This window comes from Siphateles boraxobius, unplaced genomic scaffold, assembly GCF_051911475.1.
Source record: "Siphateles boraxobius isolate OS27281-9 unplaced genomic scaffold, OSU_SipBor_1 16, whole genome shotgun sequence".
Lineage (NCBI taxonomy): Eukaryota > Metazoa > Chordata > Actinopteri > Cypriniformes > Leuciscidae > Siphateles > Siphateles boraxobius.
Window position 1 is genome coordinate 2,878,998 of NW_027508766.1, and position 16,243 is coordinate 2,895,240.

The 16,243-nt window shown below is 37.4% G+C and overlaps 1 protein-coding gene across 6 annotated transcripts in view; it reads left to right on the forward strand.

Moving 5' to 3' along the window:
- stard8 (StAR related lipid transfer domain containing 8) overlaps positions 1 to 16,243 on the forward strand; it is an 83,733-nt gene that overhangs the window by 11,685 nt on the left and 55,805 nt on the right. Inside the window, exon 1 of one of the 6 annotated variants that reach the window (XM_077231093.1) lies at positions 10,543 to 10,804. The exons of 4 other annotated variants lie outside the window; for them this stretch is intronic. In XM_077231093.1, the coding sequence (XP_077087208.1) occupies positions 10,768 to 10,804 (37 nt within the window). In that variant the 5' untranslated portion in view covers positions 10,543 to 10,767. Of the gene's footprint in view, positions 1 to 10,542; positions 10,805 to 16,243 lie in introns of those variants that run through there. One more of the 6 variants, XM_077231094.1, reaches the window with a different exon arrangement.

A 16,243-nucleotide genomic window follows, 5' to 3' on the forward strand; every position in this document is an offset into this window, starting at 1 on the left:
GGCTTCGCAGGGAACATGCATACAGAGCTTGAGATTTGGCCAAATTAATCTTAAATCCTGAAAATTTTTGGTGTTTTTCAATTACAGCAAAAATTGCATCAGTAGAGGTCTCAGGATATTTAAGATAGAGCAGAACATCGTCTGCATAAAGGGATATACAATGTTCCTCTGGACCTATTTTAATACCATGTATGCTAGCATTAGTTCTTCTCACAGCAACAGCCAGTGGTTCAATAACCAAAGAGAATAGCAATGGCGAGAGAGGGCAGCCTTGAGGACAACCTTTTCTTACTGAAAATCTGTCAGACAACACTTTGTTAGTGTGTTAACTTGAGCCATAGGATTAGAATATAAAAGTTTAACTAAACTGATCAAATTAGATCCTAGTTTTACTTTCTCTAATACTGCAAAAAGAAAAGGCCATTCCACCTGATCAAACGCCTTTTCGGCATCAAGGGATATAATGAAGGCAGGGTCCATGGTAACATTTAAATAATCTACAATATTCAACACTCAACAAATATTATCAGTGCCGTATCTGGACTTCATGAAACCTGTCTGATCTGAACAAAACAAACAAAAATAACAACTTTATTTCAACTATTCATTTCCTTCTCTGTGGACCTCGAGTCAGTTCTCGAGTGAGTTCACTAGTGTAATAGCGTAAGCTTCTGTTGTTATACGTCACACGCATCACCCACATGACCAGCGTCGGCCAGTAGTGAGCCTACGTGTGACGTAGCACTACGCATTCACACTACGTTAACTGACTAGAGGCCGACAGAGAAGGAAATGAATAGTTGAAATAAAGTCGTTATTTTTGTTTGTTTTTGCGCACAAAATGTATTATCGTCGCTTGATAAATTTAAGATTGAGCCACTGTAGTCACTTGGACTATTTTAACGATGTCTTTAATAACTTTTCGGGGCCAGCAAGTGTCAATCCCTCAGAAGCCTTTGGAGGAGTGATCCATCTCTCAGATTTCATCAAAAATCAATATTTTAATAAACGGGGCCATGATTGGATAACACAATAGGACCAAGAACTCAAGAACTCACACGTTTTATACATCCAGAAGGAATGAAAAAATAATCCAGTCTAGAATAAGTTGTTAGAATGAGAGTAGAAAGTATAATTGCTGTCTTTTGGATGCAGCTCTCTCCAAATATCCACCAGACCAAGATCCTTACAAGTAGAGATGCACCGATTGATCGGAATCGGCCGATTTTCACGTGATCGGCCATGACCGGTGACCGGCCGGTCAGTCTGACATATCCCGATTTTTTTTGCCGGTCAAATGCACTCGGGCGCCGCGTGATTAACATCATGCAACATCAGCATCACACGTGCACACAGAACGCACATGTAGGAAACCTTGTGAATTATGGCCGTTTCACACCGCAAGCGTGAGCAGCGCGGGGTTTTTATTTTTTTCCCACCGAGCATGTTAATCAATGAGTGAATTCACACCAAGAGCAGGAGCAGCGCGTGAGCGTTGAGCAAGAGCGTTGCGTGAGCAGCAGTGAAGTGGGGTTTCGGCGCAGAGTCTATTTTTGCTGCGCTGCTCGTGCTCAATTAGTGATTGTTTAGCCTGGCTGGACATGTGGCAGACGAGAGAAGAACTGTTTGCGAAATAAAACTTGCCATTGATGTACAAGTGATTGCAATAGGTGTGTGTGTGTGTGTTTTGAGAAACATCTTTATACTGCAAGGCTATATTTATTTTATTTTTATTTGCTATTTATATATTTTATTGCCATTAACTGTTTTCATACAGAAGTTTAGCTTCCTAAATAAGTAAATATCACTTTTATTTTTTTAGTTGAATATATGGAAAAGAAAATGGTTCTTCCATACCATAACACTGCACTTTGATATGTGTGAATTTCCCACACCAGGAGTAATAATTTATATAGTTTGATTTTATTTTATTTTGTTCAAAAAATGTTCTATGTTCTATGTAAAATGTTCTATTAAAGAAAAGATACAAAATAAATATTTGTGTTTGCTGTAAAGTGGTTAGAAAAAATGAAATCGGTATCGGCAGGCCAAACTCATGAAAAATCGGAATTGGCCTAGAAAATTGTAATCGGTGCATCTCTACTTACAAGTATTATGCAAAATATGAGATGATTTAACCAATTAAAACTTCATTAAGTACACAAATGACATCACCTCCTAAAAATCCAATGTTCTTGCAAAGCAGATTAAACTTTAAGACCATATATCAGGGCTCAACATAAAAAAAAATCAGAGTTTTACTGGCCCCTTCTATATTTTTACTGGCACTGAAAGAAATATAAGCAAAAGCACTTTTCCATGAAACTGTATTTATTGTATACTTTAGGATTAATTTTTCTTGTCCCCTCACAATGACAGTAAACTAATTATTACATGAGTGATGATTAACGTTACATAGGCCTATTTTCACTTCAAAATGGCGAAATTAGACAAAAGTATATTAGTTTGCCCGATTATTTTTGTCATTCGTTTAACATTTATCACTTCAAAAATCTGTCAATGAAGAAAAAATGAAGAACGTGCTGAATCTGATTCTATAACAAGACTGAAGCGAACACGAATTATGCATTTTGCATAACGGCTCGGTCGGCTTTTGTTGGACATTTCCGGCAAACGAAAGAGTACATGCCCTCATCGCCTTTCTCCACCCAGCTGTACTGTTTTCCATGACACTAGGAATTAGAGCTGGGCGATATGGCCAAAAAAAATTATATCTCTGTATTTTTTGGTTAATTGGCGATATACGATATATACTATATATTCGGTAGCCTACTTTCTACGTTTGTATTTGGATAAAGAAAATCTGTATTTATTAAAAAAAAAATATATATATATTTCACATCCTGCTCAATGATATACAAACAATGTTGATATTGAAGGATAAACAAATATAGGGAATGTAATGTAGGCTATGAAATATATTATGTGCAAAAAGGTGGTTAAAATCACATTACATTTTAACATTGTAACATTACAATCTAAAAACAAAAATATTGCTTTTGTTTTTAAAATGACTAAAGGCTAAACTAAAAATGAAAATAAATAAAAAGCACAAACTAATTAGGCCTATATTAGTTTGCATTTGATTACCCCATTATAATGTTCACTTTCATAAAAACATACTTGTAGATTTAAAATTCCACATATGGCACATGTATTGTCTCCAACAACAAATATTTTAGCAATATGTTTATTTTAGTCAGAATTATTGCGCTACTATTCTATATTGAGCTCGTCTGTTTGGCGCGCATGCGCGTGGCGGTGCTCATTAATGGAAGCTTGAATATTAGCGGAGATTCACTTGCAGAAGCTCGTCCTCTCCTGACAGTGAAATTGACATATTTGTTTGACTTTCTAACATTTACAGATGGAGAATATACCTGTGAAATGTAAGTTAAGCACGGAGGAAAGCACCACGTCTCAAACGCATTAAACAGCGCAAGAATAAATCTGTCAGTCAGCAACAGTATCAGATTATCTGACAATGCAAGCTGCTTTAAACTTGTTAACTAACGTTATATCTTACCAGCTATTTTGAAGCGCTTAGTACAATATGTCCTAAACATGACACAAGCTTCTATTATGTTCTTTCACTGCAGGAGCTCACACTGCGTCCTCCGCTATTTTTCAGATGTGCTCGTATCAAACTGCTGTATCGATATAAACGGTATTGCCTCATTCCATATCGTTTAAAAAGAAATTGATATATTGTACAAAATATACCGCCCAGCCCTACTAGGAATGTCCTCTTTCTCGTATCAGCCTCGTAGCTCTTTGACATTTTAACACCTTATAAATAACCTGAAGTAACACTCTTCGCGCCACCGTGTATGACGTTTGCTGTTTGTTTTGCTGATGGCCAGTCACTGGCCCGCGCGGGACAGTGACTGGCCAATCAACTAACCCGACATACTCTTTCACTGGCCCCGAGCCATTGCTTATGTCGAGCCCTGCATATATGACATATAATTAGGGCAATCTATATTTGGAGGGTATACATTCCCTACAGTGATATGTCTTCCAAGAATAAAACCAGAAATCAACACGAATCTTCCTTCAGAATCATATTCTGCATGCTCGAGAATGAATGGAATATTTTTATGAATAAGAATTGTAGTGCCCCTACTATTTGACGAGAATGAGGAAAAATAAATCTGGCCCACCCAATCTCTTTTCAACTTCATATGTGACCCTGGATCACAAAACCAGTCACAAGTAGCACGGGTATATTTGTGGCAATAGCCAACAACACATTGTATGGGTCAAAATTATAAATTTTTCTTTTATGCCAAAATCATAAGGATATTAAGTAAAGAGTATGTTCCATGAATATATTTATTAAATTTCCTACCATAAATATATAAAACATTTATTTTTGTGAGTGGGTGCAGCACAATCGCAAACATAAATGGACAACTTTAAAGGCGATTTTCTCATGTTTTGATATTTTTTTGCACCCTCAGATTCCAGATCTTCAAATAGTTGTATCTCCGCCAAATATTGTCCTATCTTAACAAACGGTACATCAATGGAAAGCTTATTTATTCAACTTTCAGGTGATGTATAAATCCTAATTTCAAAAAATTTACCCATGTGACTGGTTTTGTGGTCCAGGGTCACATATTTTCCTTATCAGATAAATGAGTTTCCTGTAATAGCGCTATAGATACATGTTCTTTTTAAGGAAAGTTAGGATTTTCTTCCTCTTAATTACATGACCTATTCCCTTCACGTTCCAAGTTACTAATTTAAGAACGTTCTGCATACAGAAAAACAAGAGTAAAAAGAATGATAACATGCAACGACTTACAATAAAAGATGTCAGTTTGAGATACCGAATACGAACAAAAGTGTACCACAAGTAAAACACATAACGAACCTGTAAAACCCTACCCCCAGGCCCCATCCCCAAACAATGAGGCACAAATGATGTCAAAAGATCACAAAATAACACAAGAAGCCTTGAAACAGCTGATAACACCACAGGTGAACAGGTGAATCTTTCCACTGTGCAGACCTGGCCGGATAAGCGAACCCACGGTACAGACCGCGAGCAGCCTTAACTTTACTCACGGTCGCGAACTCTCAGACCCACTTTTTTCAGATTCTTGCGGCGTCCTCTGTTTTCAAGATCATCTATCTTTGTCTGCATTTGATCCACCTTCAAACTGGCCAGCTACCCTTCAGTAGTTGCTGCCGAATCTTCGACAGCCGAAATCCTCTGTTTCAGCGCCCGTTACTCTCTCGTGAGTGCGGCGAATGAATAGTGAAGGCAAGACACAGAACTGGCTATACCCTCCAGATGGCTAGTAATTCCATTGAAAAGTAAAAAAAATACAGAACTGGTGTGCACATCCCAAACACCCAGATTGGGCTCAGGTGCAGGACAACTAAGGCCGTGTGTAGCCAGCTGAAAACGCTAGACGCTCTGCTGAAAACGCCTAGCTGTGGGCGCTTGAGAGCGTTTTGGCAGCACTGCGTTTTTTTCGTTGAGACGATTCGTTGCTATGATACAGAATATCTGCAGCACAGTTTACTTGTAACTGATTTCGTAGATAATTTGTTTCATACTAAAAATGTATTTTTCATCCATTTTGTTCGGTTAGCTCTGCTGGTTGATGTCTTTGTACAGAAAGAATGTTGTGACAGTTGGTCGGTGTGGTATTTGTCCCGCCCCTCCTCCACTGTGATTGGATGGCTGTGTAAAAAGTGACAATGATGAGTGCTGCGTTTTACCCAAAGTTGAAAATTTTTCAACTCTCGGCGACCAGTAAAAAACGCCGGGCGCTCAGCGCTTGAGCGTTAAATACACGCTCAGCGCCTCGTTACGCTCATGGCATTTAAAAAACGTGGCGCTCCCAATGAAAACAATTAGAATTTTACGCCAGGTGCGTGAAAAAACACTTTGGTGGACACACGGACTAAGTGATATAAACAAATAAAGAAGTGTGAAGTCCGCACACTGAAAAAAATGCTCCAAAATAATTTAGGAGCCTGATGAAGACCTGAGGGTCAAAACGCTGCCTTTTAATAAATTCTTTTGGAGCAGTTTTTTCAGTGTGCTGACTTCACACTTCTTTATTAGCAATTCCATTGAGCCTTGATCTGTTGGCCTTTATTTCTGATAAAATCTTTAGTCTTCTGCGAGCGCGTCGTGCCAAAAATAGGAAAATCTTTATCAGAAGTTGTGTCTGACATGGTTATAAGTCCGTTCAACGAGATAAAATGAGAATTTGGAGAAATAAATGTTAATAATTTTAAAATTTGAGCAGAGCAAAGAACTCAGGCAGCCATCTCATCTCAGGTCCCCCGGATGGAATTTATTTTATATTTTTCGATTGGGGTTAAGTTTTTTGTCAATTGTTACTTTTAATTTAATATTTTTGTGATTTTAACATGCATGTTTGAATGTTTTGCCATTTGCTTGAGCAACTTAATATATAGCGTAAACCTACATAGAAGTAATTAATTGAATTTGTTCTATAAATGTAGTGCGTTGCGTTTAAATGTAGTGCGATGCAGAGGTGTCAAGTCCAGGTTCAGAAAATTCCTCCTCAGTATTTTGTTCCAATCACCTGGATTTGCTAATTAGCACAGTTTTTCAGCCAGGAGATAGAACTAATTAGTGAAATCAGCTGGCTGAGTGAATGGGTGGAATAAACATATGGCAGGACTTTTACTTTCTGACCCCTGGACTTGACACCTCTGTTTAAATATCTATGAAAGATTGTATAACTGTACTGTGTAGAGAATCACAAGGCTGAAAAACCCTTTTAAGTAACAACTTCTAGATTTGAAATAAAAATAATGCAAATGTGTCATGTGAAAGCTCAATGAGCCCGTTCTGCTTCTGCACCACATGTACTACTGTATATACACACAATACGTACTGCATATGCACTGCAAACAGTGTGTGTGAGAACTTGGCTTTTTATAGGTTGGTGATTTAATCTTTTTTTTTTTAACTGTTGTAATTTTTTAAATTTAATTTGCACTGCAAACAAAACTTGCCAATCAATAAGATTTGTACTTTGTCAAATATTACGGAATTTTTGTGCAGAACATTTGTGTTGAACAGGCCTTAACGCTTCACGTGTTTTTGTGTATGTTGTATTTAATTGGATGCTCTCTTCTTGATTTTATCAATTGAATGAATCTGTTTGTCTAGTTGGATCATTTTACACACAGCAAATATTTGTAGAAAAAAAATAGCAACAAGTTCTTAAAGCACACTGCTTAAACATGCACACAAGAAAGCACATGCGTTTGAAGTAATCTGAAGAGCTTGAAGCGGCTGTCTACTTTGGTTTTCTTGCTCGATTTGTGTGTGTGTGTTTGTCATGCAGTGTTTGAAGTGGAAATGCTGTGTGTAGCAGTATATCCGTGTGTGTGCTGATAAAGCTCAGTGTATATATAGGCCTAGGTGTGCATATAATAATGTGTTTGAGAGAGGGACAGATTGTCACGACCGCATTCTGCTCAAATTGTCACAGTTATTGAGCTGATGTTGCCTTTAGCATTTGATGATTGGCTTCAGAGTATTTTAGTATCCATCATAAGGTCAAAGCTGTGTCAATCCCTGTCATTCATTTCCTCTTTTATATTATATCGTCTGTCTGTCTCTCTCTTGTCATTCTCTCGTGGTCCTGCTCCCTATCTTTCTGTATCTGAGGTGTACGATGGGGCGTGTGAGCATGTGTTTGTTCATGTGAGTTGCGTGTCTGATTTCTGATAGACATCAGAGGCCCATCGAAAAGGAAGTGATGCGTGTACGGCAGCGCCACGCCCTTTTTGCGCCGTGACATTTTCTTTTGTGCTTTCCTGTCTGATCCCTTGTTTCCTGAACTGTCTGCCCCCCCCCCTCCCCCTCTCCTTCACCACTCCTTTCCTCTCCCCTCATTCTCACAGGACCAAAGGAATGACAGCAAATCCCAGGGAACAGGAAATTACTATACAGACCGTCTGAACTTTGATCCAATCAGAATTGACTGAGTACCAGCAGGACACTTGCTCTGTTTAATAACTTTTGAAATATAAAATTTAATAAAAATTTTCAAAGCTATAGACCTTATGTGCCAGAGAAACGAGGACCGGGAAGATTTTAAAACGAGCCGTTCATTCATTAATACACAAGATCGCTGTGAAAATGCAGACCGGAAGACAAAAGACAACGAGCACAGCGCTGAAAAGGGGCGGGGCTACATACAGTCTATTGATTTTTGAATGCATAATTACTTTTCATGCCAAAACCAGCTGGCTTTTCTACACCGTACAGCAAGGGGTTGCGATATGTTTCATCTACGATAATATTGTAATTGCTGTTTTAACTATGTCCAAGATGACATTATCGAGTAGCTATGTCACTCACTTTGTTTTAGAATGCAGTTAGAATTAGGGATGCGGAGAAATTTCAGCTACTGAAATTTCTCAGCCGAAACCGGGCCAAAATGGTTTTGGAAGGTCGAAATCAGTGACCGACGTAACAGACATTTTAACTATCGCTTCACCGATGGCACGTTTTGTGTGTGTTTATTTCGTACACAGAACGTGGATAAGCTACAACAGAAAAACATATCAGCTGTGTGGACACTAGCTCTTAATTGACAATATTAATTTTGCACGTCATTTTAAAATATTCTAGCTGAGCCCCCAGCGTGAGCTTTTTAAGGCGACCGTTATTTTAGAACACATCCCCTTATTATTTTCATGGCGACGTGTCATGCTTGTCATGTGACACATGGTCACAGTAGAGCTGTACGACTGATCTATCGCTTTTATTTAATTTTTCCCTTTTTCCCCCCCCCGAAATACTCAAATTGTAAACTATATTACAAACAGGGTTTGAAATTAACTTTTTCACTCACTGGCCAATTTGGATACTACATTTTTAAGTTACCGGCCATCCAGAACTTCTACTAGCAAAACAAAAAAAATTAATTACGTCTCGCATATTATAAAAATTGGATTTCATACGTTAATTTCTAATTGAAACAAAATCCTGTCATCCAGCCATTACCTCCCTTCCTCTTTCATCCTCCTCACCAAAAATGTATTTAGGTGGACAAATCAATACTGTACAAAGAATATAAAAAATTAAATAGGATGTTGGAAAATAACAATGTCTTTTCTGTTAACCAAATCTTTTTAATCTTCGCTATTACTTCAATACAAATGAATAAGTGTGGCATTATTTGTTGCGTATGACGTGTATGTTCAAGTAAGCCATATATGCGCAGATTCTGCTCAGTGCGCTCCTGCTCTGTAGGCCTATTTAATATATCATGAGTCACGAGTTGAGTATTTGTGCTAAATCTGCGCAGATATGGCTTACACGAACTTCCCCAGCAAAGTGAGACATAATAAGTAACCCGCCACATTGGCTAGTGGTTTGACAGCCTACCCGCCACAGTTGATTTTTACCCGCAGGGTTTTACCAGGGCGGGTTGGCGGGTGTTAATTTCAAACCCTGATTATAAATGACCTGATATTGCAAAATACCAAATACATGTAATTGAATGTGTTTTGTCATTTAAATACCTTTATAATGATCATGTTAGTTGATCTATAATGTATGAGTTTGAGTTTTTGTCTTATATTTATATCATGTAAGCAATACGACACAAGCATGCAATTTATTTTCACGAACATCAGCATGATTGCAAATTGTGATTGATTTTATACCACAGTTCAGTAAACAAAGTGAAAATGTAAGTTGCATTTTAGGCACACAATTTTCTGATTATGCTATATTTCACAAATCAAATAGTTACAAACAAACCCATTGAATGATTTCTGGAAGTACTATGTTCATCATACTAGCGTCATTTGCATCTCTTAACAACTCCTCCTCCCTGTGGTCACATGGCATAGTAAAGTTGTACATTGGATGCTCATTTAAGAAACTTTCAGGTACTTGCCTACTTTTTTATGAATACTGTGAATCCTGACATAGCTCTTTTCATATTCTTTTTTCTTCTATTATATAATAGGGAAGCATGCATATTCCAATGCAGCCAATGATTCACTCGTTAAGTGATTTGCCTCCTCCTAAAGGCGGCTTTTCACTATTTTTAAAAATCAAAATCACAAAAACACATTCAACAAAAATTATCTAATTATCGCTATTGTAAAAAATCGCTATTGTATCAAACACCCCTAGGCTACGTTCAACACAATTATTCACCGAAACACACATATGCACACACCTTAATTGAGTATTGCAGGTGTGCAGTTGGGCTTTGGGTTAGTGGTTGTTATACTTCAAGTTTAATAACTTTATGAAGCACCTTACAGTCCTCAGGCCTAACACACAACCCAAATAAGGCTAATGACAGGCTGTCTGGATTATGGCGTTGAACTCATTTAGCATGTTAGTGCACACGCAGACTGTAGTGTGGTACGTGGAGGAGGAGTTTTTGATGGCTGAACATTTGGTCTCAGGAACCAGATGGTATAAATGGGTGGGGGTGTGGGCAGGAAGGGCCGAACCCCCTACCCCCTCCCTTTCAGGATACCGCCACCACAGTAAATCAGATCCCACTCCACTGCTCGGAGACGGTTAACGTTACTCTTTGCTATGGCCCTGTTTGGATAAAAACGACTTTTCTGGTTGGACCTTTTGGAACTGTGTGAGATGTTGGTCATGAGTAGGTTTTAGGTGTTTGAATGGCTGTGGAAGGCACTTTTCTGTGTGTTGAACCTGAATGTTAACAAGTAATGTTTGACCACTGGAGTTAAGTGATTAGGATGGAGAAGTCGTCCCGACAACATCGAAAGGGTCACGGTGAGTTTTAACCTCACTTTATTCTTCAGTGCATCTGGCTGTGGTCTCCATACTAAGTGCCTCTGGAAGTTGGCTAGTTTTCTGTAGCTATGTGATTTGATTTAGAACTCAGATATAGAGTGTTTAAAATTGTTTAAGATTTTTATTGATGTGCATTAGATTTTTTAGATTAGATTAGATCAAGCTTTTTCAAACTTTGGTGCCACAGATCTCCAAATTTGACCTCCTTGTAAGGGACCCCTTTCTAGAATATGCAGTAAAAAATAAATGTGTAAAATGTAATCTGGAAAATGTTTACTTTCTATTAAGTTGACACTGCATCTTTTTGTATGTCTCATCTGTCAGTAAAATTAAAATAATTTGTGAATTTCCGACCAATCTTAAGAAAGCAGAATGAAAATTAAAGCAGAATGCCACTGATGTCAAATTTTATTATTTTATTTAATAAATAAAAATATATATAAATATATATAATTAATTTGATGAATTTGTTATTTATTATTACATTTTAATTTAATGTGTTATTTTCTGAACTTATTATTTTCCACAGCTCCCATTTTACATGGGTTTTCAAACTTTTTATGGTCCGGAGCCCCAAATATGCTGATCCCCTTAAAGACGCTGTATGTTTTTGAAGTATAAAGATAACCTTTTATACGGTGCATATCTTTTTTCTACCCACCCTCAAAGTACCTTTTAGATGTGTAAATTTGTAAAAAAGCAGCAAATTAAGCAAAACATAAAATGTTAATTATTGAAAAAAAGAATTCTCATGATTTCAACAGTATGTCAAATTCTGTAGATTTTACTTTTTTATTTTATTATTATTACTTTTTTTAAATGTTTTTCATGCAGTTTGTCTCTAGGAAAAAAAAATCTACGATATCTAATTAATCTAGCACCCCCTTGTGGCCCCTGGAGTAGGGGTGAGCATGAGTACTCGAGTACTTGGACGTGACGATTGGTCAAGTAAACAACGATCACCATGACTTTAAAAATATATATTTTCTGATTGATTATTGTAGCATTTTGGAAGGTATACCTGAGTTCTGATTGTTTACCATTAGAACAGGATACCGTCCAGACCGGCAAAATAAAGTGAAACTAGATTTAAAAGCGGGCAGTGATGCCTGGAATCACTTTGATTATCGTGAAAATACAGTTAAGCGCAAGATGTGCAGCGGCAATCTGTCATATACATAACATTATAATGAGAACACTGTTGTAATAGTGTTGTGAATTCTTTGTGCTTTAGTTTCCCGTGTTTCAGCGTTGTTGTTACAGGAAGAGCGCATCCGCAATGGGAGTTGCACATTCAGACAAACGTGTAACTTAGTTCAAGTTCACTTGCATTTGCATCATTTTGTGCAGATAAAAGCTGTAATGTTACGTTTATGTTGTGTATCTAGGATATCTGATTAATCTCATATAGGATTTACATTGAACAGGTTTCAGTTTATTGGTTTTCATTCACTCTTTAGCTCCACCTAATGGAGCTATTACTTTTAGATGTTTCTTATTCAAAAACATTGATGAATTATTGATATTGTAGCAGTGTTATATGTCTATTCATATTTTTGTATGTCAACATTCAATTTCGTAACAGTGTTTTAATTATTTTCATCATCGCCATGGCTGGCGCTGTGCTGCTTATGACATGTAGGGTTTAGTGAGAATTTGACCTCTGAACCTGAATGTCAGTCAGTGAGGAATGTTAATCACACATTTGTTTGTTTGTTGGGTAAATGAAAGAAGTGTAAGAGCCAGGAGAAATAGAAAGGCATAAACAGGATTGGTAAAAGAAGAAAAGGATAAGTGTAATTGGGGTAAGTAAGTAGAGGTGGACTGTGGGATTGTGGGTAGAAGCCAAAGAACCGCTAAGAACAATGAGGTGTATTCACACACACACACACACACACACACACACACACACACACACACACACACACACACACACACACACACACACACACACACACACACACACACACACACACACACACACACAGAGCTAGAGCACAGAAAACATTTCCTTCCCCACACGCACACTTCTCAGATGCTATTTATTCATACAGCAGATGCTTCTATCTAAATGCCTTTTACTTAGAACTACTTACACCCAGATCTGGACATCATGAACCAGATGATGTGAGGTTAAAAAAGCTGAGAATGTAATAAAGAGATAGTTCACAAAAAAAAGAAAATTCTGTAATTTACTGTCCCTCGTGTCGCTCCAAACATGTATAGACTTTATTTTTTTTCTGCAGAACATAAAAGAGGATATTTTGTTGAATGTTGGTAATCAAGCAAATTTGGTGACCATTTATCTCCATTGTATTGAAAAAAAACTGAAACATTCCTTAAAATATCTCTTTTCATTTTCTACTGAAGTCATACAGGTTTGGGTCAACATCACATTGAGTACATAATGACGGAATAAAGGAAATAGTGTGGATGTGATCTGTTTATCTTCAAACAGATGTGTAAATTCATGAAGAATCAGTCATGTACTGTTTATGTCACGTAAAAATCCAGAAAAACACAGCAGCGTGTTCATAAATGCACTTAGGCCTATATTCTTCAGGAACATAGTGATACTCTGTGGAAAGGGCGGAGACTCCTCAGAAACTCTTATGAAGAAAACAGGGGCTCTTCAGAAATGCACAGACTATCTTTAAAATGCTTTAAAAGTCTTTTGAAACACAGAGACTTTTCAGAAACTTACAGAGCCTCCTTGGTTTGTTTCTCAGAAGTCGCAGTGTTTTCCTGATGAGCCGCTGGAAATGTCTGTGACCTTTCACTTTCATCAGAGATACAAAGATGTCATTTATGAATTATCAGAAATGTTCTCAAGCACATTGAGAAATACTAGAAGAAGACCTCTTTAAATAGTCACTGTAGTTAAAGGGGACCTATTATGCCCCCTTTTACATGATGTAATATAAGTCTCAGGTGTTCCCAGAATGTGTCTGTGAAGTTTCAGCTCAAAATATCCACAGATCATTTATTATACCATGTTGTAAATGCCCATTTATGAGTGGAAGCAAAAACATGCTGTTTTCGTGCATGTATCTGGAAATGAGCTGTTGCTCACCACCGTGCTTTCCAGAATAGAGCTGTGCCTTTACCGCTTGTGCCCTTGGATACTGTCAAAAACTAACTAAATATCTGTTTATTTTTGATTATCATCTCTATCATGATCACGCTCACGTGACATTGCAATTCTTCGCCATCATGAAAATGTAATTTGCATGTGTTTTAAAGCCAAATCAGTTTTTCACTTCAGATATTTGGTTTTCACAATGTTCACATAAACGCAGTCGGTTATGTCTGTGAATGTAAACAGCAGGGAAAGAAATTGCATGTGTATATTAGATCAGTGTGTTAAAGTGACAACAGCATTATAAACAGTAGGGGTGTGCTATATCATACTGTCCACGATAATACTAGTATACATTTTTACATGATAAACAAGTGTCATACCGCGATATCGATGATATAGCAAAGCGGTGACGTATGGCGCATTTACGTTACCTAGTGCGCATGACAACAACACCTCTGATAGTAATAGCAAAAGTAATCAAAAGATAGTAATAGTAATCTGCTCTCCGCTTTGGTCGACTCTGCAACAAAACGTCCTCGCTCAAGCCATTGAAATAAATGGGTTCCATAGCGCATTCTGCGTCCTATCTAAAAGGACTTCTAGTGACTGAAAGTACTTGCTGTGATAATGTAATGTTAATATTGCATGTCCGTTATGGCACGTTCATTTGTGGAATATCCAGTGAACATAGCCAAAGTTACAGCACAGTAACTGTAACGTTAACTACCCGCAAATTAAAACCTGCAAACGTTAGCCCAGTGTATAACAACAACCGTTGATTGCTGAACATAAATCGTGTCAGATGGAGTGTCATACAAGTAGCCTACTGTAAGTTTGAGGATGGCCTTATGCAATATTTACACTGCTCTATTCCAGTAGATAAATGTATATGTCTTGGCAATAGGGATGTGAATTTCTGCCAAAAATGCCATTGTAAAATCGAGGAGCAAAAGTCGATTATCGTCCGAAAATCTAAAAAAAAAACCTGCACACTCACAATGGGTATCATTCATGAAACATTCGTAGATATACGAGTAAATATGCCAGTGATTTGCGCGTTAAGAGACCTTCCCAAAAACTCTTCTCCTGATTCACAAATACTTCGTAAACATCATATGTGATAGTGAAATGTGTGTGTGTGTTAATGAATTCCAATCAGTCGTAAATGGGATGCGCGTGCACGTTCATTCTCAAATACCATAAATCCCGCCCATTAAATCCGACTGACAACTACTGTATATATTGGCATCATATTATGACATGAATGCGAATGAAAAAGAAAAATTTCTCAGATGCAGAAATTGAAGTTTTATTGTCAGAAGTTCATTCAAAATGCCACATTTTATTTTCAAGCGTACATAGTGGCGTATCGGGTCCTAAAAAAAAGGAAGCTTGGCAGCATATTACAGATGCAGTCAATGGAGTTTCATCTGTTAATCGAACACTCCCAGAAGTGAGAAGAAAATGGTTCGACATTAAGCTTGAGAGCAAAAAACGAATTAGTTCACTTCGGAAAAATCGTATTAAAACTGGAGAAGGACCACCATCGCAGATGCTATTACTGGCTCTCATAATAAGAAAAAACGTATGTAATTACTATATATAATATTTTTTCAAAATGCTGTGTAAATATGTACCCGATTAAGGTGAATTAAAATGCAGCCTTATTAATGAGCAAAACGTTCGGGTGTTAAGCGCACTATTTACGCGTGGCTGGGAGCAGGTGTAGATTTCTTGCGTACCAACTAACATTTGGAAAATACGAACATTTTAATGAATCCGAAAATTTACGCCAGAAAACGAACACACAATTTACACAAAAATTCGTTCTGCTCGTGTTTCATGAATGAGACCCAATGACAGAAAGGGAGGCCAATTTCATCTTTAGCGATTTGTCATCAAACAAACTGTTTATCAATTGAACAAGTAACAATTTTGCATTGCCAAACCAGATGCTCGTTAGATAAAAAAATAATGTCATATGTCATAATAATTTTATGCGAACCTGCCTTATTACTGCAATGGCCTACTTTTTAAACAAATTAGTTTCAATCAAAACTATTCGTGTGATGCCACTGCGCAATACACACACATTACCGCGGGATGGCGGGTGTTCATTTCATAAACTGTGGACAATGGTAGCTTATTTAATGTAGCCTATAAATTAATGTGTTTAAAAAACGGATAATGTCATCATACTTGTAACTTAGTAGTGCTATCGTCGCGTAATAATCTGTTTGGTTGTAAAATGTATTACCTGAATGAAATGAACTCGAATGTATCGTCCTGTGGAATCATTCATTCACAGACAGCATACGAAGATGTTCAACTAGATC